This window comes from Lithobates pipiens, unplaced genomic scaffold, assembly GCF_037356315.1.
Source record: "Lithobates pipiens isolate NorthernLeopardFrog02 unplaced genomic scaffold, aLitPip1_a1.2 Scaffold_28, whole genome shotgun sequence".
Lineage (NCBI taxonomy): Eukaryota > Metazoa > Chordata > Amphibia > Anura > Ranidae > Lithobates > Lithobates pipiens.
Genome location: NW_027507789.1, coordinates 213,265,479 through 213,292,748, shown reverse-complemented (window position 1 = coordinate 213,292,748; position 27,270 = coordinate 213,265,479). Strand labels below are relative to the sequence as shown.

Genomic DNA, 27,270 nt, shown 5'->3' with positions numbered 1-27,270 from the left:
TCTTTTAAATTATTTTATATATTTCAGAGTTTTCCATTACTGTTTACACAGCAACCCCATACAACAAAATATACACAAAATAGCAGAACAGAACCGGCAATTCTATACGGATGATACAAGTATATGGCACTATATATATATATACACATGGAGGATTCGGCTGCTCCAGCTGTCCTCGCTGTACAAGGGGAGCGGCCCTGCGGGCACAGACAGGTAGTGCTGGACGTCTGCAGGTGGAAAACAACCACCAGAAAGAAGTCTTACCTCTATTTACCTAGAAGCAGCAGGCATCCAAGTAACAGTAAAAGAGGATCGGCGCTGTACATGTGTTATAATAAGTCATTTCACCTCCACGATCCAGTATTTTTAATATACACGTTCCCTATGTACACCAACCATTTCCAGGAAAAAATAAAAAAAGAACATCAGACCATTCACATCAAAACTAGCAAAGTCACACAGATCAAAGAAATTCCATATTGTCGTTAGAGACACCAACACCCACAACTGAAAAAAATAAAAATAAAAAAAAATAAAAAAAAAATTAGCACGCTAACAGCGAGATCTCCACCCTGTATAACTTTAGGGGAACTGTGCAGAGAGAAATGTGGGGGCTGCCATTGCCTCTGAAAAGGCTAATTCAGTACTTCCTGTGTCACTGACCCGGAACAAGTACTAGTGACACAGAATGTACCAACACCCAGAGAATCTTCACGATACCAGGCAGGTAGCATTGTTAGAAATGCAGTAAATGTCAAGCTTTTGTATTTGTCAGCAGAGGCTTCTTTAAGGTTTGAAGCGGCTACTGCCAAAGCTCCATTGTACAAAGACTAGCGGTTGTCAAGTTCTCCTGCCCAATGCCTCCTCTCCAGAAGCAGTACCTGGACAGGGTCGCCCAGGGTAAGGATCTAAAACTGCCCCCCCAGTTAGTACATGTTATATAATGGGTGCAACACCCCGTGTTTATTCTTTGTCCCCATACTTCACTGTGCCTGGGGCAGTCGTCCCTCTTGCCCACCCATGGTCAGAAGAAGATTCACCACTGAAGCCAAGGAGGCCAACACATAATGGCAATGGTCAAACTAGGCAGAAGAGGGTGGATCGGCAAAGAAAATTCAGAGGCCGATCTAAACGCCATGGTACTGGAATCCAGTGTAATTTTACCAATAGTGTCCTGAGCACAGTCTACAGGCTAAATACGAGTTATGGTAAAGCAGAGATCTCAGATTCTCCTATTCAAACATTCAAGTAAATACAGTTTTCATTAAATGTGGTGCTAACATATAAAACATTGTTCTTCATAGTGTTCCAAGGGAACCTTGCATTATGGTCACAAAAGAAAAACAAAAACAAAAAAAAACACACACACCACTTGCAGTGACCAAAATTCTCCAAGAATTTTCTGTGCCAGAATTGCTAGTGTCCCTATCTGGTACACAGTGGAGCTGCGTCACATGGTTTCATTTGCTTGGAATAATTCCTGAACCTGGGGGCCTTTTAATATTGACAACCCAACACTCCCTAGCAGGCAAGAGCTGGCTTGTCCAATCCTGTATCTTTCTGTAGGCCAGTAAGGCTGCCCGTCATTGATGGGCCAATAGGAAGGTACGGAAGGCAGGAGAGGAAGCGCTAGCTATAGATACTGCTAGATAGTGTTTATATTTTTATAGTGGAGTCCCCCTGGATTCGGGGGCCCCCGGGACACACAAGTAATGTGAAAGCACTGCTAGGCCGCTGCAGAGTTCTGACAGGTTATTGCAGGGTATTTTATTAAACTACCCCCTAGGAGCATCATATTTAGTGGCATTTTCAAAGCATTAGCAGGCCTTTAATAAACATCTAGCTCATCCCAATAGTTTCCTAGAGATTGTGAAATGACTGATGAAGCTTACGGAAGCCAACTAAATAGATCCAGCGCTCTCGGACCAGAGCAGAGATGCGCTTAGCAAGTCTGAAGAAAGCTTCTTCATTTTTAAAATGCCTTCTGAACACAACTCTCTGACCAGTGACCTCAACATAAGCTTATAAGACCACTCAAAGCTGGGGACTTTATTTCCATGATTCACAGGGATAAGGGGGTGCAGACATGTCTATGTACTCATCCAGAAACAATGCATGTAAAAGATAGAAAGGGGTGCTCTGTTCTCCCGACCAGCCTGTGTAATCGAGAGTGTGTAATGGCCTCAGCCTACATCTCTGCCAACAAATCACACCCGCTGACGCATTTTGCACCGCCTACCGGGGCTTAGTCATAGGCTTTAATAGGCCGAGGCCATTCCACACACCTTTGGATTACATGGGCTGGTCGGGAGAGCAGTGTCCCTGTCTATTTCCCAGACCAGTGTTTAAAATCTAGTATGCTCTAGTTGGATCCTTTACCAAAAAAAAAAAAAAAAAAACGCAGCAGGGCAATCTGAAAAGGAAGGATTTTGGCCCTTCTCTATTGAAAGAGGAATATGGCAGCCACCAATGCTGACCTCCTTCTGTATTGAAAGAGGAATATGGCAGCCACCAATGCTGACCTCCATCTGTATTGAAAGAGGAATATGGCAGCCACCAATGCTGACCTCCTTCTGTATTGAAAGAGGAATATGGCAGCGACCAATGCTGACCTCCTTCTGTATTGAAAGAAGAATATGGCAGCGACCAATGCTGACCTCCTTCTGTATTGAAAGAGGAATATGGCAGCCACCAATGCTGACCTGTATTGAAAGAGGAATATGGCAGCCACCAATGCTGACCTTCTGTATTGAAAGAGGAATATGGCAGCCACCAATGCTGACCTGTATTGAAAGAGGAATATGGCAGCCACCAATGCTGACCTCCTTCAGAGGTGAAAGAATATGGCAGCCATCACAGCCGATCTCCTTCAGTATTGAAAGAAGAATATGGTAGCCACCAATGATGACCTCCTGAAGAAAAATACTGGATGATCTGGCTGTTATGTTGCCCATCTGGTTTAAACATCACTGATCTGGCATACAGACCAGGACAGTCAATGAGCCCTGTTTGTGTACATGTTCTGCGTGAACCAAAGAATCAAAGTAGAGTCATCGACATGGAAGCCCAGGGAACCAGCACTTTCAGAAGAGGACAGAAATGGAGAACTCCATGCTTCTCCCAGCTCTGTAGGCCCTCCCCAACATGGATCTTGGCCAATGGGGATTATTCTGAAAGAACTACTGTCTGTGCTGTCCATATTAACTACCCCCCCCCCCCGGTACTGTTGGGAATTAAAGTGAATATTTCAGGAATAATGTCAGAGCTTATTTGCAAGAACGGTTGTCTTCAGATCAATGGCTGTGTACATGTAGAGCCCTACCAGAATCACATTGTACATCAAACCGCAGCTGATTTCCAAGTCTACATTAAAAATTATATTAAACCCCAATTTTCTAAAACAGTCATCAGCCGATTTAACCACTTATGGAGTATGCTGCTTATCTTTTAATCCTTGCCTATGTTCCAATTTAAACTGGTGCCATGACCACTGCCCCAGGTTTCCAGTTTTAGGGTGGCACCTTTCTCTAGCATACTTTCACTTTGTGCATTAACAGAAAACACAAAGCCCCATAACCTAGGAGGGGATGGCAACCCCTCTTTCTCCTCCCTCCTGTTTCTAAGTTAAAAAGACCAACTGGAGACTGCACTGTCCACGCTTTGAAGAAGGGAAGTTTAAGGAAGCAGAGAGAGCGAAAGCCAACAGCGTTGAAAGTTTAAACTGCACTAAGAATTTTAACAACTAGTTCACACTGAGGGTTTACTACTATAAGCCATGCCCCCTCATTTACCTTTTAAATGCAGGCTCAAATTATTTTGCCGCTATGCTTTATCTTTTGTCAGGAGTGTGTGGAGCTTAGATGAACAATACACCTCCTACACATGAGTATGGTGGTCTACCACAAGAGCTTCCTACACTTCCGTATCCTGGCTCTAGATACAAAAAGGAACCATCCTTGCTCCCTTCTCAGGACTGGGGGAGTCCGACACAACACGGAGAAAAACACAGACATGAGAAGGGCGCACCAGCTTACCGCATTACCTCAAACCATTTATTAATAAAAAGAAAAAACATGCATCTCATTACACATGGTACAACAGACAAAGCTCCCCAGGAAAATGCAATTGCACAATCCATTCCAAAACCTTTTGGAACCCTACAGAACCGCAGGAGCATGCCAAGTACATTGTGTGTGCAACCACATTTTGTTGATGAGCTTTGCCCATTGAAAAACATGCATCTACTTACACATAACAGACAAAGCTCATCAAGAAAATGGGGTTGCACAATCCACTTGGTGTGCTCCTAGTGCTTTTGTAGGGTTCCAAAAAGGTTTTGGCTCGGAAGAGTGTACAACCCTCAAAACGCGTAAGCCGATTGGGTCCATGGTACATCCTCCCAAGCCCCAGAAGCACACGCTGAGTGGATTGAGCCCCAGAAGCACGCTGAGTGGATTGTGTAGCCACATTTTCTTGATGAGCTTTGTCTGTTGTACCATGTGTAACTGAATACTATTTTTTGGTTGATAAATGGTTTTGGAGGTAAAGCGCTAGGCTCTCGTCTGTGTTGAGCTTAGGCCTAGGATGCATGGTGGCTCTACATGGACACAAGATCTGAACTGAAGACTTACTGAAGTACTTGCAGGCACCACAAGGTGCAGCACTTCAGGACCAAGGTTACCTTAGTTAGGTGTCTAGGCCTAGTTAGGTTCACTTTCAGAAAAGACCAGCACACTTTATGTATAAATATAGGGGAGGGTACCTTCATTTAAAGCCTAAGGCTTCATGTAAACTTGAGTTTAGGAATTTTTGGCAATTTTTTTTTTGTCAAAGCTACTAAACGTAACTCCATAAAAACCTGTGTGTCCATGTACACATATGCTTTTATCAGAGTTTAGGAGCTGCTGAGGCTAGGGGAGCTTCAACCTCCTTCGCCTGAACGTGGAACAATAGCATTCAGGATAGGAATGTTTTGACCAGTGGTCAAAGTAGGCTATGTATACATGAAGCCTAAGGCTAGCCAGACAGGTAGATAATTTTATGAAAGGAACAAGAGAAATCGAATAAATTCTGCCATCCATGCTAAGCTACGTGGATGGAGGAATCTTCCCTGCCAGCCATTGTATTCTGACAGCTGGCAGCCAGTATACTCGAAGGTAACTGTACCTGAATGGATTCAGGTGGTGTTTGGCTGACAATTTTCCATATGCCTCTCATGGGCTTAAATTGCATCCAACCGAGCAAAAATTGGGCAATAATTGAGCCATTTATAGCAACCTTAACTTCAGCTAAAACAAGTTGGACATCTTTCACAAAGTAGTCAGCTCCCACAGGAAGACAGCAGGGGTCTGAAATAACACTTGAGGATGCCCTGACCCCTAAAAATTAAAACCAATATTAAATCAGTTCTATTAAGGACAGATTTTTCTTCATAATAACTTCCAGATGGGCACTGGGTAGTGGGAAAACAAAAAGTTTCAAATACTCCCTTAGCGGAGTGCATCCTTCCTACTGGACGCTGTGTGATGGACCACAGACCAGGACAGGCCCCCTCAGTAGGGATTTTATCCGATGTAGTGCTGGTGATGCCTTAATGTAGAATTAGCTGCACATAATTATTCCAATTATACAGGGATGCTGGTGGACTTGTTTGTTTCACAGCATGAAAACAAAAAATCAATAGACTTCTCAGGGGTTGTGCAATTAAAGTACGGAAAAAGCTTGTTTGGCTGTACTTCTCTTGTGGATCACAGGAGTGCAGTTTTTAAACTCCTGTGACCAGTTTTCAGCAGACACTGGGCTGAAGCCCGCTGTCGGCTGATGTCAGAGTTGGTCCAGGCTGGGGCAAGATTGCAACAATATGGTCAGGATCCACCCACAACTCTGGATTGGCACCTGGTTCAGCCTCTCAGCGAGCCACTGAGAGCATGAGCCAGCTGCTCCCGCTCCCTCCACAGCCCAGCGCTCCAGTGAGTGCAGGGGGCAGAGCAGAGAGCCGCTGACTGACAGTCACTGATTCTTCTCAGGAATCAAAGCGATCAGCAGTCTTTGATCACTCGGTTCTCAGTCTTAGAGACAGCAGGGGACAGATGCTGCATCCACCTAGGGAATTCTGATTCTTGAAAGAAAAAAAAAAAAAAATCCTCAACTTCTAAGATCTCACGTAACTTCACTGCACTATTCACATATTATTGGAGTCTGTAGGCCATGGGGTTGATTTACTAAAACTGGAGAGTGCAAAACCTGGTGCATGGTAGCCAATCGGCTTCTAAATTCAGCTTGTTCAATTTAACTTTGACAAAAGAAAGCTGGGAAGCTGGTTTATATGCAGAGCTGCGCCAGATTTTGCACGCTCCAGGTTTTAGTAAGTGAACCCATATAGGTCTTTAAATACATGATCGGGGAGATTAGGCACAATAAGAAACTATTATAATGAAGCAGCACACTTCTTATAAGGTCTGGTATATAAACAATATTTTTTTCATAGTGAAAGATACAAAAGACATCATACAGGGATCGCCCCAAGTAAACAGACTTGGCTCAAAACATGGCTGCTTCCTGTCCTTGAAAAAAAAAAAAAAAAGCCAAGCCTTCAGTGACACCCCTGTCCACCTATTGGATGTTTTTTTTTGGGGGGGGGGGGGTGTCACCATGGTATCAGCTCACCCTAGGCAACTTTTTTTTTTTTTTTAACACATAGCTTGGCACTTACCTACACTAGCTAAAACTTAGCACTTACCTACAAAGAATTTCTTGCTGAGAAACCTAAAAATCTGGCTTTCAGTGAGAGTTCCTGCCCTTAACTGAAGAGTGAGACAGAAAAGGTGGGCTAATGGGAGGTTCAGATCTCAAATACAGAGTCCCTAGTACAAAGAAGAAAGCAGGAGGAGTAGCGGTGACACGCTGTCATCAACACAGAGGGGATTGGTGGGGCGCAAAACGTAAATTTCACTTTATTAAAGTGGCTGTAAAGGCTGAAGGCGTTTAAAAAAAAATAATAATAATTATATAAAAAACAAACTTATGCACAGCAGCCCCCCCCCTAAAACTGACTGAGACAGCAGCAGTAGCCATTGGCTTCCGCTATGGTCTATCACAGCCAGTGAACCAATGAGGACCGAGCAGGGGTGGGGCCGAGCTTCGTGTGAATAGAGGGCATGCTATAAGGGCACTAGGCAAGAGAGAGGAGCCAGGAGCACTGGCGGGGGACCCGGGAAGCGGAGGATTGACGAGGAGAGAGCCCTGCTTGGGTGTCCCCACAGCAAGCTGTGTGTTATGACGGCACTAGGCAGGGAGGGAGGGGCCAGGAGCGCCCGCAGGGGACCTGAGAAGAGGAGGATCGGGGCTGCTCTGTGCAAAACTATTACACAGTGGGCAAGGATAACATGTTTATTTTTTTACATTTACTTTTAATGTTACTTTAAGTCATCTGGCATAAGGTGCAAATAAATTCAGTGGTAGGGTTGTAACCCTCAATTCTGTGCGTGAACCACACAGATTTGTCAAGTGGCAAGGACTACATGGGGATTTGCCCGCCAACATTAGTGCTGCGGATATCAACCAAGATAAGTGTACACACTGCATAGATTAACTGACCTGTACCACAGCACAACAAACTGTTACACGACTGGAAATATGCTCCAAATTCGACTCCTCTGATGGGTAGGTGTACTAAAATACTGTAGATCGGCTTCCTTTATCATCTCTGCACCCCCAGCCCACTTCTGTGACCAAGCTGCCAGTGTTAGACTGACAGCATTGTGCCACATTAACCGACTCGGTCACCCTGCCATCTGTTTGGCTCTGCCCAAGACCCGGCATGCAGAAAATGACAGGAAGCCAATATAAAAACAGAACCCCGGGTATTTTTTATCCCCATGCAGTATTAATACATTTATTTTCCTTTTACCTAATCCACGCATCTGGATTAGAAAGTGCTTTTTTTTTTTCTCTTTTTCTTTTTTAATATTGTCTGGGATTAAATTCTCTCTGGCTCAGCTAGCTTAACAATAGGTAATATGGTAGTGTATAGATTTAAACGATTGTACAGGACAAACAAGTTAAATGTATCCTTTCCCAGAGGCGCTCTCTCTGCCTTTATTATATATAATAATAATGATGTTTTATTTATCCAGCAAAACAAGGATTTATTTTTTTTAAACCCAAAAACAAAAAAACAAACTTTGTTTTGTGCCATTTTATAAACTAGTCTTTATCTGCGAGGCCACAGACTAAATAAATGGTTTCTCAGCTCCAACAGCTTACAATGTAGATGGTTAAACTGCCTTAGATCAGGGGGAGGGGGGGGGGGGGAGGGGAAGGTGGGCACGGCCTTCTCAGAAAGAACAGACACTGAATCTCGAAGGTCACTTTGCAGGATCACCGCATGCAAACCAGACAGGTACAGCTAATGTTGATTAATTTAGAAATAGCTTACAAGGTTACAATTGCATAAATATAAAAAAAAAAAAAAAAAAGTCAGTTACGCAGGAAAGGGGGGAACTAGATATAATTCTGGTATATACCTCTGTAAAATAAAAAAATATCTCTTAGAATTGAGCTTTTGACACGCGCTTACTTAAATCCTGGGGAGTGCCCGCTTGCTATAGAAATTAAATGCAAATTTTGTAACTGGGAGAATACCAATTCTTCAGCTAAGATTTTATAAAACCAGAAACAAAACCATATATGAGATTTTTTTCCTGTAAAAGGAAAAAAAAATTTTTAAAATGGAAATATGCATCACTTTACCTTCAAATTTTAATTTAGATAGCAAGCCGTAAGGATTTATTGCACCATGGTGTAGCAGCAAGAATCACAAATGACTTTGAACACTGATAAAATTATACTCTCCACTCCTGTTTGTTGCGTGTATATATTTTTTTTGTTCAAGCAGTCAGTAGGATATATTCAGTCTCGAGGTCCAAGTCCTTTTAGCCCTTTCAAAAAAAAAAAAAAAAAGAAAAAGTTTATCTGTACACAAGGTGGGCTAGCTGGGAGGATTTGTAATTTAGCTGATTGTTTGGTGCAAATTTATGATATTCGCTTTTCCGGCAGCAGTAATCGCGAGTGTAAGCGCTGACACAAGCTTCGCAGGAAACTTTGGAGCAGACTGTGCAGGTGAGAGAGGCACCGGGCCTGTTGCAGAAACTGCAGCGCACAGAAGAAGAAGAAGAAAACTTCATTTTGGGGTTGGGTTGAGACGACGGGTCTTGGGAGGAACTGACGTAAGGAGACTTTTCGCGCAGCCCCAAACCCGAGGAGTAACTGTCAATTTGAGCCGAAGTATTGATAGACAGGTTGCTCTGCTTGAGCGTAGTACCCTCCGGGCGATAGATAGGCAAGCTCTCGCACTTTTGGCATAAGGGACCACCAGAAGACAGGCCGCAGCTTTGGCACTTCATGAATACTGTCTCTTTGGCTAAAAGTGAACGCTTGTGATGAGACGGATTAATCTTGTTTTCAAAGAGCCAGAAGTCGGTTTTGGCAAGTTCCTGCCGCTTCACTCCGATCATTCTAGAATCAATGTCGGTGTATAAATCTACCTCATCGTCAGCAGGGTAATAACCGTAGGTGTGGTTTGCTCGGATAAGTCCGTTGGGGTTGGAGGAAATATTTAAAAATTCGTCGGAGCAGCCGTGCATGGAGCTAGACATGGCCAGTAAAGACGGAGAGGGGCGTATAATCTCATCCTTGAGGTCATCTTCTAAGTCTACCAGAATGGGCTCCTTTCTCAAGTTAAGGGAGGCCGTCAAAGGAAGCTTGTTTTTGCTGTCCCAGTAGCTGTCGTACGTGTCGACCGATTTCGATGGCTTTGTGACCTTCTGTTTTAAAAAGTCCTTAGACGGCGCTCTCTCGCTGGCTGACTTCTGAAGGACCATCCTAGTCATGGATATGTTCAGGCTCTCTTTACATTCTGACCGCCTCTTCATTTCGTCCGTGCAGCCCCTCACGTCCTCATTGCTGTTCTTGCGCTCGTTCACCACGTCCACCTCTAAGTAGCCTTTAGCCTTGACTTGCAAGTAAATTTCCAGCAGAAGCTCGCATTCCACTCGTGCCAGGAAAAGCTCAAAGGCCACTCTTTTGACTTGCGTGGTGTCCACGTGGTCTTTAAGCCTGTAGACCGTGCCGTATTCTTGAACGTAGCCCATGTTATTTAATATATGCCTGATGTCATCGTCAATTAAAGCAGCTCTAACGTAGTAAACAAACGGCCCGGTGTAAGTCTGCAATATAAGAAACAAATGTCAAAACAGAAAACACCAACAGAGATGTGGAATAAAATCTAGACACGTTGCAGAGTAAATGGAAAGAATAAAGTAACAATGTTTAATCCCTAAAAAACCAATCTAAATGCCGAAGCACAATTTAGCAACTTTGACATGCGTTATTAAAACTGTACATATCACCACAACTACTTTGTGCATCCAAGTGGATTATACTGCATTTTGTCAGGACAAATGGGGCTTTCATTTGGTGGTAAATTGTAATGGATATCTATTTTTATATATATATTTTTCTATTATCAAATTAAAACAGGCCCAAATTATAAAAAAAAAGAAAAAAAAAAAAAAAAGAAAGGAGGAAGAAGAAAAACACACTTTTTTTATTTAGCTGTATATTTGCCACTACCATAACTTTCCACCAAACAACAACCCAAAATTATTTTTCCTGCTCCTGACAAAATCGCAGATATACCACATGTGTATGTTAGTTGTTGTAGGTAACTGTAGTACAGCCCAGAAACTATCATGCACATTTATTTTTATCCTACCCAACAACCGCCCCCCCCCCCCACACACACACACACACACACACACTAATAAAAAATTAAAAATACATACATTTACCGACCACAACCTAGATCAAACCCTGATCTAGGTCAGTTTCAGTATTTTTTATTAGTATCAGTGTCAGAGGCGTGCTTCACAGTGACCGATGGCTATGATAGCCAAATCAGGGGCTATTACAACGATCAGGTCACCCGAAATCGGGAGCTCCGGGTCTTGTTCGTTAGTATAGGGTCCAGAGCTCTTGGTGAGTGGGAGCGCGTTTTGCGGCCTTGTGTTTGACAAGGCATCTCCAAACTACAGCCCTCCAGCTGTTGCAGAGATTACACATCCCATGAGGCATTTTAAAACTCTTCCAGTCACAGACCTGGCTAGGCATGATGGGAATTTTAGTTCCAGTCACAGACATGACTAGGCATGATGGGAACTGTAGTTCCAGAACTGGAGGGCCATAGTTTGGAGACCCCTGATCTGATGTAGAGAAACCGATCCTCTTCAATGTTCCTCCTGCAGCCACTGCAAGGCTCTTGGAGGAAACTGTAGATGGATTGGGTCTTCTAAATGGCACCCCTACTATCCAGGTATGCATGGGGCCAGGCCGCAGTTGCGACCCCTCCCCCCCCGTCTTTATACAAGCAGCGTGTACACGGTTCATGTGGTCAGTGTCTGACCTGTAAAAAAATAAATAAATGCAATCGCCTTTCTGCAGTCTACAGCTGCAAAAAAATAAAAGAATATATCTCCAAAATAAAACATCTCCTCACCTTGATATTCTTGTATTCTTTCTTCCAGGGATAAAGGAAAAGATTAATACCGACAGTCTCCAGCAAAGCCGCAGCATTGTGAAGTGAGCGCAGATTGGAAGTCCGCAGGGATTTGAGAGAATTCTCGCACACGTCATAGAAGCGGATCAGCCGGAATCGATGAGCGGGGTCGATTTTGGGGAGGCTGAGTAAGGCCGAAGCGGCTGTACGTAGGTACTCATCGCTGATGGCTCGCTGTTTGCTGTCTGAGGCTTCCAGTTTGGACTCATGGAACTGTACATATTTTCTGAAGAGGTCTTCTTTGTACTTTGTATCCATTGAAAAAGGGTTCTGGTGACGGCTCGGCAGTTACCTCATCTCATCCATGGCTTTCCTGTCACGTCAGGATGTAATGAAGAGAGGGGGCGATCAGTCATTCTGCTGAAGATGACTCTGGAGGAAAAGGAAAGGAGTCATTAGATATACGTAGGAGAAGTTTCTCTAGGAATGCTCAGTGAAAATTATCCATGTCACAAGATCGCTTTATCACAATAGCCATCTCCTCCCTGGAATTGCTGACAGATCTATGCAATAAAGGTTCTGGGTTTTATTAGAGTCCGTGCCCTACCCAAATTTTAAAGAGCTACAGAACTTATGTAAATCACACTCATCAGTAGTTAAAGGGATGACTTCACTGTGCTCACCAGTCATCCTTGCTGGATGTTAAAAGCGGTTCTAAAAGGGCAGAAGGTTTTTTATCTTAAAATAGAGCTACACAAATTCTGGCCAAAATGAGAATTGGAGAATCACAATTTTTTTGCTTACAATAAAAAGATCACGATTCTCGCGACGTAAAATCTTTCACATTATACCAAAAAAAAAAAAAAAATTGGGCTAACTTTACTGGTTAGTTTTTTTTTTTTATTCATTATTTTTTCCCCAAAATATTGCATTTGAAATGCGCAAATACAGTGTGGCAAACTATTGCAACAACTACCATGTTATGCTCTACAAATAAAATAAATTATATATATATATATAGTTCTAAGTAATTTCCCAACACTTAGAAACCAACAAATGTCAGAAAAAGGTTTGGTGTTTAAGTGGTTAAAAACCTTTCTTCACTTACACACAAAAGTCTATTCCATTGACAAATTGTTACAACATTTAGACTTAAAGCGGAGGTCCACCCTAAAGTGGACCTTCCGCTCATCGGAACCCTCCCCTCCTCCGGTGCCACAATCGGCACCTTTCAGGGGGGAGGGGGGTGCAGTTACCTGGATAATCCAGGTAACTGCACCCACTTCCGGGATAGCTCTCTGCGGAAAGGGGCGTAACTTACGCCCCTTTCCGCAAGTGCCCGCCCCTTCCCGCAAGTGCCCCGCTGCCTGCTGGGAAACACACAGATCCCAGAGGCAGTGGGGAGCGTCCTTATTGCGCAGCGCGATTCGCACATGCGCAGTAGGGAACCGGGAAATGAAGCCGAAAGGCTCCATTTCCTGATTCCCATACCCAAGATGGCGGCGGCAGGACCCGACAGGCGACCTAGAGATCGGCTTCGGGTGCCGACATCGCGATCGCGGGCGCGCTGGACAGGTAAGTGTCACTATTTTAAAAGTCAGCAGCTGCAGTATTTGTAGCTGCTGGCTTTTTAAAAAAAAAAAAAAAAAAAAAAAAAAAAAAAAAAAACGCGGAGTCCCGTTGGACTCCCGCTTTAAGAATGTTGCGATTCTTGGCACTGCCCTGTTTTTTTTTTTTTTTTCTTCCTTTCTTTTGATGGCTGTGGCTTCCAGAAGAGCAGAGAGAATTCTTTGCATAGACAGAATCATGAAACACTTGTGTCAAGATCTGAACGGGAAAAAAAATAAATTGTGATAACGATTCTTGACAATTAATCGTGCAGCTCTATATTAAAGCATAATATGCATGAAGATAAAAAACCCATTTGCAGCAACCCCCCCCCCCCCCATACTTACCAGAGCCCCATCTCTATCCAGCGATGTTGCTTGAGAGTCTTGGCTGTCTGGGAAGTTCCCTCCTCATTGGCTCCCGCTGCTATCATTCAAAGTCAGTGAATCAATGAGGAGAGATGGGGAGGGACCAAGCTGCGGCTCCATGTCTGAATGGAGATAGAGCATCAGCTTGGGTGCCCCCATAGGAAGCAGCTTTCTGTCGGGGGCACTCAGGAGGGAGGGGCCGGGAGTGCCAGCAAGGAACCCAAGAAGAGGAGGATCTGGGCTGCTCTGTGCAAAACCATTTACACAGAGCAAGGCAAGTATAACAGGTTTTTTATAAAAAAAAAAAAAAAAAAAAAAAAACTAGACTTTAGTATTTTCATTAAAGCGGAAGTTCAGTGAATTTTTTTATTTTATTTTTTTAAAGTCAGCAGCTACAACTACTGCAGCTGCTGACTTTTAAAATAAGGACACTTACCTGTCCCAGGGTCCAGAGATGGCCGAACCATCCCTCGGGTGCTGCCGCCGCCATCTTTGGTAAGAGAATCAGGAAATGAAGCCAAGCCTTGGCTTGGCTTCACTTCTGTTCCCTACTGTGCATGCTTGAGTCGCGCTGTGCAATCCGAATGGTCCCTGCTGTCTCTGGGACCCACGTTTGTCCCAGCATACAGCGCAGGAGGACGGGAAGAGACAGACTCCCGTGGGTATCTATGCCCAGAAGTTGGTGCAAATACCTGACTTAGATAGGTATCTGCACCGCCTCCCCCCTGAAAGGTGCCAAATGTGACACCGGAGGGGGGAGGGTTCCGAAAAGCAGAGGTTAAATTTTTGTGTGAACCTCCGCTTTAAACACAAAGGATATCAATCTACTTAGTCTGCACCAAAAGCCTTTGCAAACCCAGATATTTATTTGTAAAAAGTAGCTATGACATCATCACTATACATAGGCTATGCAAAAAGCATAAGTGTGAGAGGGGCCCAGCAGGCTCCACCAACCACAGACTGCCTGCTAAAAACGACAGCAGTGGGCGAAAACAAAACCAATCCCCCTGCACAAGGAGAGAGCGCAGCAGTGAGTGGTCTTTATTACACAAAGTCACACACTGGATTACTGCACAGATCTGGAAGAAACACACAAAGCACACGGAGAATCAAGAATCTGACACGTGACTTGTACTTCCTTGCAAACAATTTAAAGCCCAGTTTGTCACCATTTAAAAAGTCAATTTAAAACTACATGTCCATCTAAGACTACCCTGCTTCTATGCATTGTCATCCTGTTTTTGTCACCCCCAACTTCTGGTGTAACTGTAAACCTAGCCTAAAGCCTCATACACAAGGTACGATTGTTGGTAAATAGAGCGTCCGATTTTGTCTCAAGGGCGTGTGCCAGAACCTTGCCTTGCATACTAACGGTACACAATTGTCGTGCCACAAACATGAACGTAGTGACGTACTAAGAGGAATTTCAGCTTGAGCGCCACCCTTTGGGCCCCTTCTGCTAATTTCATGTTTGGTGAGCACCGATTCTGAGCATGCGTGTTTGTACTTTCGACTTGTGCGACAGATTTGAATATGGACCATACGATTTAACATAACATAACATTTGTTGGCCGAAAGTTGGACAACAATTGTCAAAAGGAGCGCTACTAACTGTAAGATTTTACGGACAACAGTCTGTTGACAGACATTCCCCGCCAACAATCGTTATGAGGCTTAAGTCTTCAAAGCAATGTTTTATATGGCCCACTGCAGCCCACACATTGCCAGCTCAATGCAGAGCCATGCCTACTGAACATTGGCACGTGTACTGAACCATCTAGCACAGTCCAATCTCATGGGCCATGTATAGAACAGGCATACTTCTTAGCCGGGGGGGGGGGGGGGCGACTATGCGCCACCCCTCCCCCCGGACCAGTTGCCTCAGCACTATAATGAGATAGCCACAAGGATAAAATGAAGAGGTGTTGATGCTTTGCACCCCCAGATCAGACAGGCTAGATTCAGGCTTCACATCCACATATCTGCAGCTTCCTGTATCTCCTACCTGCCCACTAGATGTTATAAGAGCATTCTGTGGCTGGTGAAGCCCTTTCTGAACTTTGCTCTTCCAGAAAGAAACCTGAACAGTTTGGCCTCTAGTGCCAGAAAATGTCAGCCTATGAGCACAGCATTACAACTGACTGGCTTGTGCTGCTTCTCCATCTCCCAGTCTGAGCTCTGCTGTATAGTGGACTGCAAGAGACCGATACCAGGTCATATTTAGCCTTTAATGAACGTATTTAATTAGCCTAACGCAGGCCTTGACAAATTTAATTTGGATCTATGAGCCAGTTTTTTGTTTTTTTTAACACAGCTTATGAGTAGAAGACGTAACATGTTCCCGAAGATGAACTTATCCTTGAACGCTTTCGTTGTGGGTTTTTTTTTTTTGCACACGGTTAAAAAAAAAAAAAAAAAAAAAAAAAAAAAAAAAATAATTTAGGCCTTAAAGCGGTTCTGCACCTAAAAAAATAAAAATATTAAAAGCCAGCAGCTACTAATATTGCAGCTGCTGACTTAATAAATTGACACTTACCTGTCCCAGGGTCCAGCGATGTTGGCGGCACATGACGAGCGATCGCTCATCTCTCTGCTGCCCCCGCCGCCATCCTCTGTCAGGGAATCGGGAAGTGAAGCATTGCGGCTTCACTGCCCGGTTCCCTACTGCGCATGCGCAAGTCGCGCTGCGCGTCTCTTCTGGTCCCCGCTGTGTCCTGGGAACGGTGTGTTTCCCAGAACACAACGGGGGGGATCTGCGGCGGTCAGTCCCGGAAGTGGGTGCAGATACCTGGATTATCCAGGTAACTGCACCCCCCTCCCCCCTGAAAGGTGCCGATTGTGGCACCGGAGGGGGGGGGGGGGGAGGGATCAGATTAGCGGAACTTCCACTTTAGGGTGGAGAACTGCTTTAAAGTCCCCTTTGTGATTTTTTTTTTTTTTTTTTGGTGACAGGTTCTCTTTAATGAAAGATCAGGAGTCTCAGGACCCCCCCAATGTCTCCCCTGTGCTCCGCATTAACCTGTTACATTCTTTCCCGGTGTTCTGCCGAGAAGCGCCCCCACCCCATCCTGCGCAGGTGCAGCGCTTGCGCAGTATGGAGGACAAGGAGAGACTGAAAGTCTCTGAAGATCAACGGCGCCTGCGCACTTAATAGTACCTTCTGCCCTGATGCCAGGTTCAAGCCCCACCATCCAAGTGGACATAGAAGATGTAAAACAGCACTTCGTAACAGGGCCCCTCGCGGGCTGGATTCGCTCGCCACTCTTCCGGCACGGCCTCGCTACATTTGGCAAATTTTTATTCTCTTTGTCCACTTGGATGGTGGGGCTTGAACCTGGATTCAGGGCAGAAGGTACTTTTAAGTGCGCAGGCGCCGTTCATCTTCGGAGACTTTCGGCATCTCCATTTTCCTCCGTACAGTACAGGGCGGACACTATCCAACGAGGGACAGTATTCGACGAGACACTGGCCTTGATAGCCGAAGAAACTGTCAACAGGGATCTGAAAGTGACGTCACTTCTGGGTCAACAACTAGAAGGGGAAGAGAAGCGGTCCATGATGCCAGGGCCCACAGATGGGCAAGTAGAGCCTGGGATACATAGCAGAGGGGGCCTAATGGGATGCAATGTCAGCCTTGAGCCACTGTGGTCCAATCATATGGCTAGTGAGACTTCACGACAACCCCAAAGCCCAAAGCAGTACATTTCAGCAGTAAAAGTATTGCTTGTCAGATATAAAGGGCGTTCAGTCACATTGGGTTTAGATGGAGTCATAATGAAAACAAAGTATAGTATTTCCATTATGATATGAGATCACACCTTAAATATTGCCATTCTGAGCAATGGTTTCCTGCTTCTATTTAATGAGTGTGAATAAACCCAGGGGTTTTCTACATCTCCGAAATTCCCCACCGCCGCTCCGGCCCAGTCACAACAGCTACAGGAAGTCACATTCAATATTGTACAAAACGATGTGAGAATCTGTACTCAGCACACATGTATCCTGTCTCATCTATCAATCTATCTGCTCCAATAAGACACTACAAGAACCAGCTCCGTCTAATGCTTTCATCAGATGGTTGCATCATCTTCATATTGGAGGAAACAAATGCACTGCAAAGCAAATCGCTGCAGGATTGTCCTGCTGCAACCATCACTCACTGATGCATTAGATCAGGGATATGCAATTAGCGGACCTCCAGCTGTTGCAGAACTACAAGTCCCATGAGGCGTAGCAAGACTGATAGCCACAAGCCTGACAACCAGGGGCAGAGGCATGATGGGACTTGTAGTTTTGCAACAGCTGGAGGTCAGCCAATTTCATATCCCTGCACTAGGGCGACACTCCTGCCAACTGCTGCTCAGCCAATCTTAGAGGTCCCACAGCTCTGAAGCTCCGGGGATCAATAAATATTGTCCAAGTACAGTTGTCACATGCGTTCTTTCTTGAATCTCAGAGCTTTGTGTACTTCTTCCGGATCTGCGCAGTCATCCAGTGCGAGACTTCCTGTAATAAAGACCGGCCCCCTGCTGCTCTCTCACCTTCTACAGGGTGCCTGGTCTTGTCTCCGCCCTTTCCTGTCATTTTTGGCAGGCAGCCTGTAGACAGTGGAGTCTGATGAGGCCCCTCCCACAGCTCTGCTCTCTACATATGGTATGGATAGAAATGACATAGAGATGTATTACATAGAAGTACAGCCAAAAAAAGCTTTGGTCTGCAATTCAATGTTAACATGCAGACTGCCACATTATAGTTTCAATTAAAATGTCTAAATGAACATAAATAATCTTCTCCCTAATCCTTGGGAATCAGAAACCACCCATATTTTTCAGAGATGTTATAAATTAGGGTGAAGCTGTAATCCTTAAACCACTTGACCTGGAAGATTTACCGCCCCCCCCCCATGACTAGGCTATTTTTTGCGATACAGCACTGTGCTACTTTAACTGACAATTGCGCAGTCGTGCGACGCTGTACCCAAATAACATTTATGTTGTTTTTTTCTCACAAAAGGAACTTTTATTTGGTGGTATTTGATCACCTGTGTTACTGTTTGCGCTATAAACCAAAAAACACTGACAATTTTGGGGAAAAGAAAATGTTATAGCATCTACAAACAATGGGGTATATACTGGAATTTTTATTTATTTTTACTAGTAATGGCAAGATCAGACACTTATAGCAGGACTGCGTTATTGCGGCAGACATTCTGACACTTTGTGGGAACCAGTGACACCAATACAGTGATCAGTGCTAAAAATATGCTGACTGGGAAGGGGTTAAACATCAGTGGGATTAAAGTGTTAATTGTGTGCCTAGCCAGTGTTTTTGTGTGCTGTTTGTACTGGGGAAAAAATGGATTCTAATCCCCGTGTTCTTTACAGACTATCAGTGGTTGCCAGAGGACATGCAGTGCCCTGACACCCGCAGATTGGCTTCTGCTGCGAATATTCACAGAAGCAGCATGTGGCTACACTAGGATTCTGAGACCAGACAGATATACTGCAGCAAGGTGGCCCGGCTGCCCAAACCAACGTACCTGTACATCGGTCTGTGCATGTGATAGTGTTGTCCCAGTGAGCCCAGAACCCCACACAGAACACATTTAGAGGACATAGTTAACCCCCTTGATCACCCCCTAGTGTTAACCCCTTCCCTGCCAGTGTCATTTAGACATTGATCAGTGCATTTTTATAACACTGATCACTGTACTGGTGTCACTGTTCCGCCTCAATGTCACAGTCACGCTTAAAAAACGCAGATACCTGCCATTACCAGTAAACAATAAAAAAATTAAAAAAAAATATTTAAAGCCCCTAAATCTATCCCCTATTTTGTAGCCGCTAACTTTTGCGCAAACCAATCAATATACACTTATTGTGATTTTGTTTTACCAAAACTATGTAAAAGAATACATATCAGCCTAAATTTAAGAAATTTGTTTTGGGATATAGCAGAAAGTAAAAAAAAAAAAATGTATTTTTTTCAAAATGGTCTGTCTTTTTTGTTTATAGCGCAAAAAATAAAAACTGCAGAGGATCAAATACCACCAAAAGAAAGCTCTATTTGTGGAGGGAAAAAAAAAGGAAGTCAATTTTGTTTATGTTCAACGTCACACAACTGTCAGTTAAAGTGACTCAGTGCCGTATTGCAAAAAATGGTCTGGTCATGAAGGGGGTAAAACCTTCCGGGGCTGAAGTAGTTAAGATTTAGTTAGGGTGAAACCAAAATCCATCCAAACAGACAGAAATATATGTAAACCAAAAATGAAGTGACAACATACCTAATTAAACAACCTTTAACAGAAAGCCTAGCCTACCTAACATATACAAAACGGGGGACACAGAAAAGCAGGGTACAACAGATGCAAGGAACATATAGGAAGGAGAAACTTAAACTGGGATCAGGAACAAGTGGGGAGTAGGAAGAAGGCAGCAGTGTTTAAGGCATATGTACAAGGCAAAGCAGGAACAGGATAAACAGCTAGCAATATCTGTCGGCAAAGCAAAAAAACATTTAGACCCCATACACACTATACAACTTTTGTTGTCAGATTTTCCAAAACCATGTAGTGCAAGGGCCTGCTTGATTGCATACAAATTGAAACGCTTATTGTTTGATATCATATTATATGGTTTTGGTAAATCTGAAGACAAAAATCTGTAGAAAAACTAATAGTGTGTATGGGGCTTAAGGCTGAGTTCACACTGGAACACGCAGTGGCTCCCAGCAAGAGTGTGGTGCATCTCTATTCACCGTTCCAGGTCCAATTTCAGCCAGAATTATGGGTTGAATCCGGACCTGAAATATACAAAAGGACACACAGGGCTCCAGAGCCGCTGCGGAGATGTGTGAACCATCTCCATAGAGAGCCTGTCACAATCTGCTGCTATGCGAAGTGGATGAGGAGGGGGGGACCCGCATCCAATTCGCATAGGTGTGAACCCATCCTAAAGCGAGGGGAAAATGTAGAGGAGGAACTAAACACCATCCCAGCAGCCAGCACCAGGTGGAAACTGATTACTGGGATCTGCTGGGAGACACCCACTGGTGAACACCGGAACTACAAGTTTTCGGCTCTGGGAAGCACAGTTCCACCAGCGGGTGATCCAGGTTGACACCAGGTAGAGCTGACAACACTGCTAGAGCCCATTGTTTTAGAAGTTTCGAGACCCCTGCTCTAGAGGAAAAGCAGAGATTTCCCACTGTGAAGGGAAATGCTTGCACCATAGAGGAACAGAAGGTTGCCCGTTACTGACATCTCCTCCTGAAAATGTACCTCACCTAGCCCTCGTATTGACCCTCGTGTCCATTCTATGAGTCCCTAGCCCAAAAACAAGAACGTCTTAACTTGCCTAACATTCATACTTGTGGCTTTGGCCTTTAAGACAAAACGTAAAAATTAGGGTTGTACCGATACTAGTATCGGTACTGATACCGAGTATTTGCACAAGTACAAGTATCGGTAGTCGTGCAAATGCACCAATACTTGAAACTGATACTTTCAGGCTCGGCTCTTTGAGCTGTCAGCGGGTCTCCCCTGTGTTAAAGAGGTCCAGTAATTGGAGCTGTCAAAAAAAAAAAAAAAAAAAAAAAAAACATGGCTGCTTTTTTATTACCAACATTTCTCAGCCCTGAAACACTAAAATAAACAGAAAACATTTTTTATGTATATTTCTGTTTCTCCATCTGCAGCTCAAAAGGGAAGAACATAACTGTTTAACCCCTTCATAACCTTTATTCAGCCTTAATTAACCCATATTCTCCATGTAATTATTATTTCCCTGCTTTTTTCATGTCTATTTTATAAAAAGAGAAACAAAACTTTTTTTTGCGTTTGCTTGGGAATATTTTTACACATATTTACACATTTCCCATGGAAAAAGCGCTAAATTAAATTAAAAATAAAACGTATTTCATTTGTAAATAACTTTTCAATGCTTCGTACCATCGCCCGAAGGCTTTCACACTGGAGCGGTGCACTAACAGGACGCTAAAAAAAAAAAAAGTCCTGCTAGCAGCATCTTTGGAGCGGTGAAGGAGTGGTGTGTATACCGCTCCTGCCCATTGAAGTCAATGGGCAGCGCAGCTATACCACCGGCAAAGCACTGCTGCAGCTGAGCCTTGCGGGTGGTTTTAACCCTCTCGGCCGCTAGCGGGGGGGGGGGGGGGGGGGAGCACCCTGCCAGCAGTCAAATAGCGCCACGAAATCGATGGTAAAGCACCGCTAAAAATAGTGGTGCTTTACTGCCGGTGCACCCACCGCCCCAATGTGAAAGGGCCGTTAAAAATGGACCTGGTTGCATGAATATATTTTCGAAAGGTCACAATATACAGCAGCAGCATCATCATCAAAAAATAATAAAAAAAAATCCACCTTTTATCATTAAAAATACATCCTGGAGCTTCAACTGGTAACTAGGCTTATATGAGGTAATTAGTCTGCTGCAGGCAGGAGGAAGCATTTCATCAGTCTCCTCTCCTCTTGTAAGCAGACTATACATTGCAAACACAGCCAAGAACTGCAGATACCAGGATTTACATAATTGGATAATGCTCAATTGAAGATGGAGCCGTCCTTCCAGAGAGGAAAGCAGATGAACACAGGGGGAGTGATCCCTGCAAATAGATGCACTGCATCCGGGAAAGTATTCATAGCGCTTCACTTTTTTTCTTTTTTTGTGTTACAGCCTTATTCCAAAATAAATTTAATTTATTACTTTCCCTCAATTCTACACACCAGACCCCATAATGACAATGTGAAAAGTTAAAAATAAAAAACGAAAATCCCATGTACATAAGTATTCACAGCATTTGCTATGACACTCAAAATTTAGCTCAGGTGCAATCAAGTTTCCACTGATCATCCTTGAGATGTTTCTACAACTTGGGAGTCCACCTGTGGTAAATTAAGTTGATTGGACATGATTTGGAAAGGCACACCCCTGTCTATATACGGTCCCACAATTAACAGTGCATGTCAGGGCACAAACCAAGCTATGAAGGCTAAGAGAGGCACAGATCTGGGGAAGAGTACAACAAAATGTCTGCAGCATTGAAGGTCCCAATGAGCACAGTGGCCTCCATGATCCGTAAAAGGAAGAAGTTTGGAACCCCCCAGGACACTTCCTAGAGCGGGCTGCCCGACCAAACTGAGCGATCGGGGGAGAAGGGTCTTAGGGAGGTGACCAAGAACCCAATGGTCACTCTGACAGTGCTCCAACGTTTCTCTATGGAGAGAGGAGAACAACCATCTCTGCAGCACTCCACCAATCAGAGCTGTATTGTAGGGTGGTCAGACGGAAGACACGCCTCAGTAAAGGGCACATGACAGCCCACCTGGAGGACTCTAAGAACATGAGAAACAAAATTCTCTGGTCTGATAAAACAAACATTGAACTCTTTGGCCTGAATGGCAAACGCCATGTCTGGAGGAAGCCAGGCACCGCTCATCACCTGGCCAATACCATCCCTCAGTGAAGCATGGTGGTGGCAGCATTATGCTGTGGGGATGTTTCTCAGTGGCAGGAACTGGGGGGGGGACTAGTGAGGATCGAGGGAAAGATGAAGCAGTAATGTACAGACACATCCTTGATGAAAACCTGCTCCCGAGCGCTCTGGACCTCAGACTGGGGTGAAGGTTCATCTTCCAACAGGACAACGACCCTAAGCACACAGCCAAGATAACAAAAGGAGTGGCTACAGGACAACTCTGTAAATGTCCTTGGGTGGCACAGCCAGAGCCCAGACTTGAACCCGATTGAACATCTCTGGAGAGATCTGAAAATGGCTGTGCACTGACGTCCCCCACCCAACCTGATGAAGCTTGAGAGGCCCTGCAAAGAATAAGAGAATATGCCCAAAAATAGATGTGTCATGCTTGTAGCATCATACTCAAAAAGCCTTGAGGCTGTAATTGGTGCCAAAGGTGCTTCACCAAAGTATTGAGCAAAGGCTGTGAATACTTATGTAGATGGGATTTCTTTCCTTTTTTATTTTTAATAAATTTGCAAAGATTTCTCTCCTCAAGTTGTCATTATGGGGTATTGTTTGTAGAACTTTGAGGAAAATAATAAATGTAACCCATTTTGGAATAAGGCTGTAACATAAAACGTGGAAAAAGTGAAGCGATGTGAATACTTTCTGGATGCACGGTACCTGGAAAGATTACATTGAGACATTACTGCAAAAAAACATCTATCTATATATATCCGATGCCAAAGTCTTTGGTAACCTCTCGCCATCTGTGTAACGCATACAGAATGTGAGCCATGCACCCATGGACAGCTGAGATTTCTGTGCCCTCAGTCTCTAGTCACGAATGGGAGCCAGCAGGATTGGCCTCCTCATGTGACTACTGTGAAAGCCAGTAAATGGTAATCCCCCCCACCCAATTTAAACGGATGGCAGGGATGGACAAGAAGGGGTAAATTTGTTTTGGGCCATTGGCTCAAAATACTGAAGCCGGTGGTTCAGAACAACAGCCAGGCAACCTTTTCAAGAGGTCAGCAAAAGCAGAGCTCCCCATCTCTCCTGACAAGTTCTGTAATCCATCTTTTAGGACGCATTTTGGACGGTGGCAGAAAAAATATACATACCGCTTTTCTGCCAATTTGTAGGATGCATGGCGGCGCGGTATGTAAATGTGTTATCAATCACAATGATGAAGAGGTGAGGAACAGAACTGCTGAACAGAACTTTTCCCGTGAAAGGCTGCTGGATCGCTCAGACGTCACACAGGATGGATGGTGCCTCTGCAAGCCATTTAATGTACACATCCACCGGCAGAGCAAATCCATTACACACAGCGCCCGGTTCTCCTCCCAAAAATCCACAACAAAAACAACGCAGAAACCTCTGCGATTACCCGTGTTCATTTCTCTTTACAAAATGCTACAGGTACCGATCATTCCTGTAGTGAGCTGACAACACTGCCTCTGCTGCACTGAGATCCCGAGCAGTGTGGTCAGCCCTTTCTGCAAGACTACAGAACACCTCCCTACCGTGTGTCATGGAGATGAGCACACCTGGAAATGCTTATAAGTTGTAGTTTGGCTGGGGGGTTCTGGGGTCCATATGTGCTGCTGAAGTTTCCAGTCTCCCAAGCCCTGTGACGGTGTCACTGGTGCTGCCTTTGCGTACATTTACATTTCTCCTGGTGGAGTTAAGTCTGAAAAGGTGGAGTTAAGTCTGAAAGTGTGGTGAAGTCCATATGTGCCGTTGCTGCTGCCTTTGTTAATGTTTACATTCCTCCTGGCCCTGGGTCCATATCTGCTGCCTTTGTTTACATTCCAACTGGCCCCTGGGTGAAGTCCATCCTCGGAGTGGGGTAGAATCTAGAAGTACCTCTGTCTGTGTACATTTATATAGCTCCTGTGCTGGAGTTCATCCCGAGAATGTGGTACAGTCCCTATGCGCCATTGCTGCTGCATTTTATGTTTACATTCCCCCGGGTCCCTTGGTGAAGTCCATCTAGAGTCTTCTAGAATCGATATGTGCCGACACTGCTGCCTTTGTTTACATTTACACCTGAGCACTGTGAAGTCTATATGTACCGCTGTTGTTGCCTGTGTTTACATTCCCTTGGGCCCTGTGGTGAAGTCTATATGTGCCGTTGCCCGTGTTTACATTTACATACCCCTGGGCCCTGTGGTGAAGTCTATGTGTGCCGTTGCCCGTGTTTACATTTACATACCCCTGGGCCCTGTGGTGAAGTCTATATGTGCCGCTGCTGTTGCCTGTGTTTACATTCCCCTGGGCCCTGTGGTTAAATCCATTTGCGCCACTGCTGTTGCCGGTGTTTACATTCCCCAGGGTCCTGTGGTGAAGTCTATATGTGCCGCTGCTGTTTACATTTGCCTGGGCCCTGTGGTGAAGCCCATTCCCAGAATCTGGAGAAGTCTCAATGTGCTGCTGCCTTTATGTTTACATTCTGCCTGTGAATGATGGAAGGCCAACGTTTTTCTGCATCGGCATTGTCACTGTCCTGCAAATGACTCATTCAGGAGGAATGTAAACAAGGGCAGCAGCATAGATATACACTGCCCCACCCTGTGAACGAATGCCACCAAGGGGGAGACATACACCGTTCGGTGACAGACGCTCAGGACTATTTCTGTGCTTGCAGGGTTTTATGTATTGCAGAGATTTGCTAAATGTGGATTTTTTTTTCACCCATCCCCCATACTGGGAGGAGTACATATCCATAGAGATCCCAGTGTGTGTATTCCATATGAGGGGGGGCACTACACACCACTCCATACAGGAAGCGACAGAGCGCAGTGCAATCACATTCCCATCCCCCGTACTATGCATTATTGAGCTGGAAGAGAACATTCAGTGGGGCCATATATCACACTGTATATGAGGATCTCCCTGTATAATACAGACGTAGTACAATCTACCCCATATATATGATAAGAACATGCTGTACATACACTGTGCATTCTACAATGTACGTTATACTGAGATCACCCATACTCCATATATGATAACATACAATACATGGGACCGAGTAACATTGTATCATATGGGGGGGGGGGGGGGGAAATATTACAATGTACTATACATGGTTCAAGGTATATAATATTATATATTGGGGGGGGGGGGGGGGAGTATAATGCATCTTAAGTTATATATTGACTGGGGGGGGGGGGGGAGGTTTCAGGGTATGTTACAATGTATCCTATTATATACTGTGGGGTGCAGGGTATATTATAATGCATCATATACTAAATATTGGTGTGTGGGGGGGGGGGGGGGGGGTCAGAGTACATTATATTGGGGGGGTGTTCCAGCGTATATTATAACGTATTATATTGGGGGGTTCAGGGCATGTTACAATGTATATTATAGATTGTGGCATCAGGGTACTTTTACAATGTATCATATATTATACATGGGGGGGTATATTATAATGCATTATATATTGGCGGGGGGGTTCAGGGTATTTTACAATGCATCGTATATGGGGGAGTATATTAGAACGTATTATATATTGGGTGGTTCAAGGTTTATTATAATGCATCATATACTAAATATTGTCCCGGGGGGGGGGTTCAGGGTATCTTACGATGTATATTATATATTGGGGGGGTTCAGGGTACTTTAAAATGTATTATATATTATACATGGGGGGTATATTATAATGCATTACATATTGGCGGGGGGGGGGGGGGGGTTCAGGGTATGTTACAATGTATCATATACGGGGCAGTATATTAGAATGTATTATATATTGGGTGGATCAAGGTTTATTATGATACATCAGACTGAATATGTTGGGGGTGCAGAGTATATTATTTATGGGGGTGTTACAATGTATCATATTTACACATGGGGGGGGGGTTCAGGGAACGTGACAATGTATCACCCTCGGGTGTCCCAGATGTCAGGTCTCCCCCCGACACTGGTATATCTGGTGGTGGGGGGGGAGGGGTATTACAGGTGTCCTCTCTACATACACACCTGGATGGGACCTCCAGGGCGGCGCTGAGTCACGTGATGCTGACGCCCTCCCCCCCCGATCATACACACCCGAGCCGGGGATGGATGCAGCGAGCGCCCACTTCACCTCCTGAACCGCGGCTTCTTTCTCACCTCCGCCATTATGGAAGAACGCTTCACTTCCTCCTTCTAGCAACGTCACCACGCTGGCAGCTCGGGAGCGCGCGCGCCGATCCGACGCGGTCCTGCTTCACCAATCGGTCGCTCGCTACGCGCGCGCCCGCCGCTCCCTCC

At 44.6% G+C, this 27,270-nt stretch overlaps 1 protein-coding gene across 3 annotated transcripts; it reads right to left on the bottom strand.

The window, feature by feature from the left end:
* Positions 1–27,270, bottom strand: SPATA2 (spermatogenesis associated 2). Of its 3 annotated transcripts, none has more exons than XM_077460515.1 (3): positions 26,998–27,270; positions 11,555–11,986; positions 1–10,226 (listed from the first exon to the last, which is right to left on the bottom strand). In XM_077460515.1, the coding sequence occupies exons 2-3, from the start codon at positions 11,870–11,872 to the stop codon at positions 8,970–8,972; spliced, it is 1,575 nt and encodes a 524-aa protein (XP_077316641.1). In that variant the 5' UTR covers positions 11,873–11,986; positions 26,998–27,270; the 3' UTR covers positions 1–8,969. The 3 variants fall into 3 exon arrangements, with proteins under 3 accessions (XP_077316641.1, XP_077316643.1, XP_077316644.1); XM_077460517.1 differs by having other exon boundaries at positions 27,067–27,270; XM_077460518.1 differs by having other exon boundaries at positions 27,130–27,270.

Coding starts and splice junctions, on each gene's coding strand:
- SPATA2 (XM_077460515.1), bottom strand. CDS start 11,872: ATGGATACAAAGTACAAAGAAGACCTCTTCAGAAAATATGTACAGTTC. Junction 10,227..11,554: donor AAGAATACAAGAATATCAAG/GTGAGGAGATGT, acceptor CTTATATTGCAG/ACTTACACCGGGCCGTTTGT.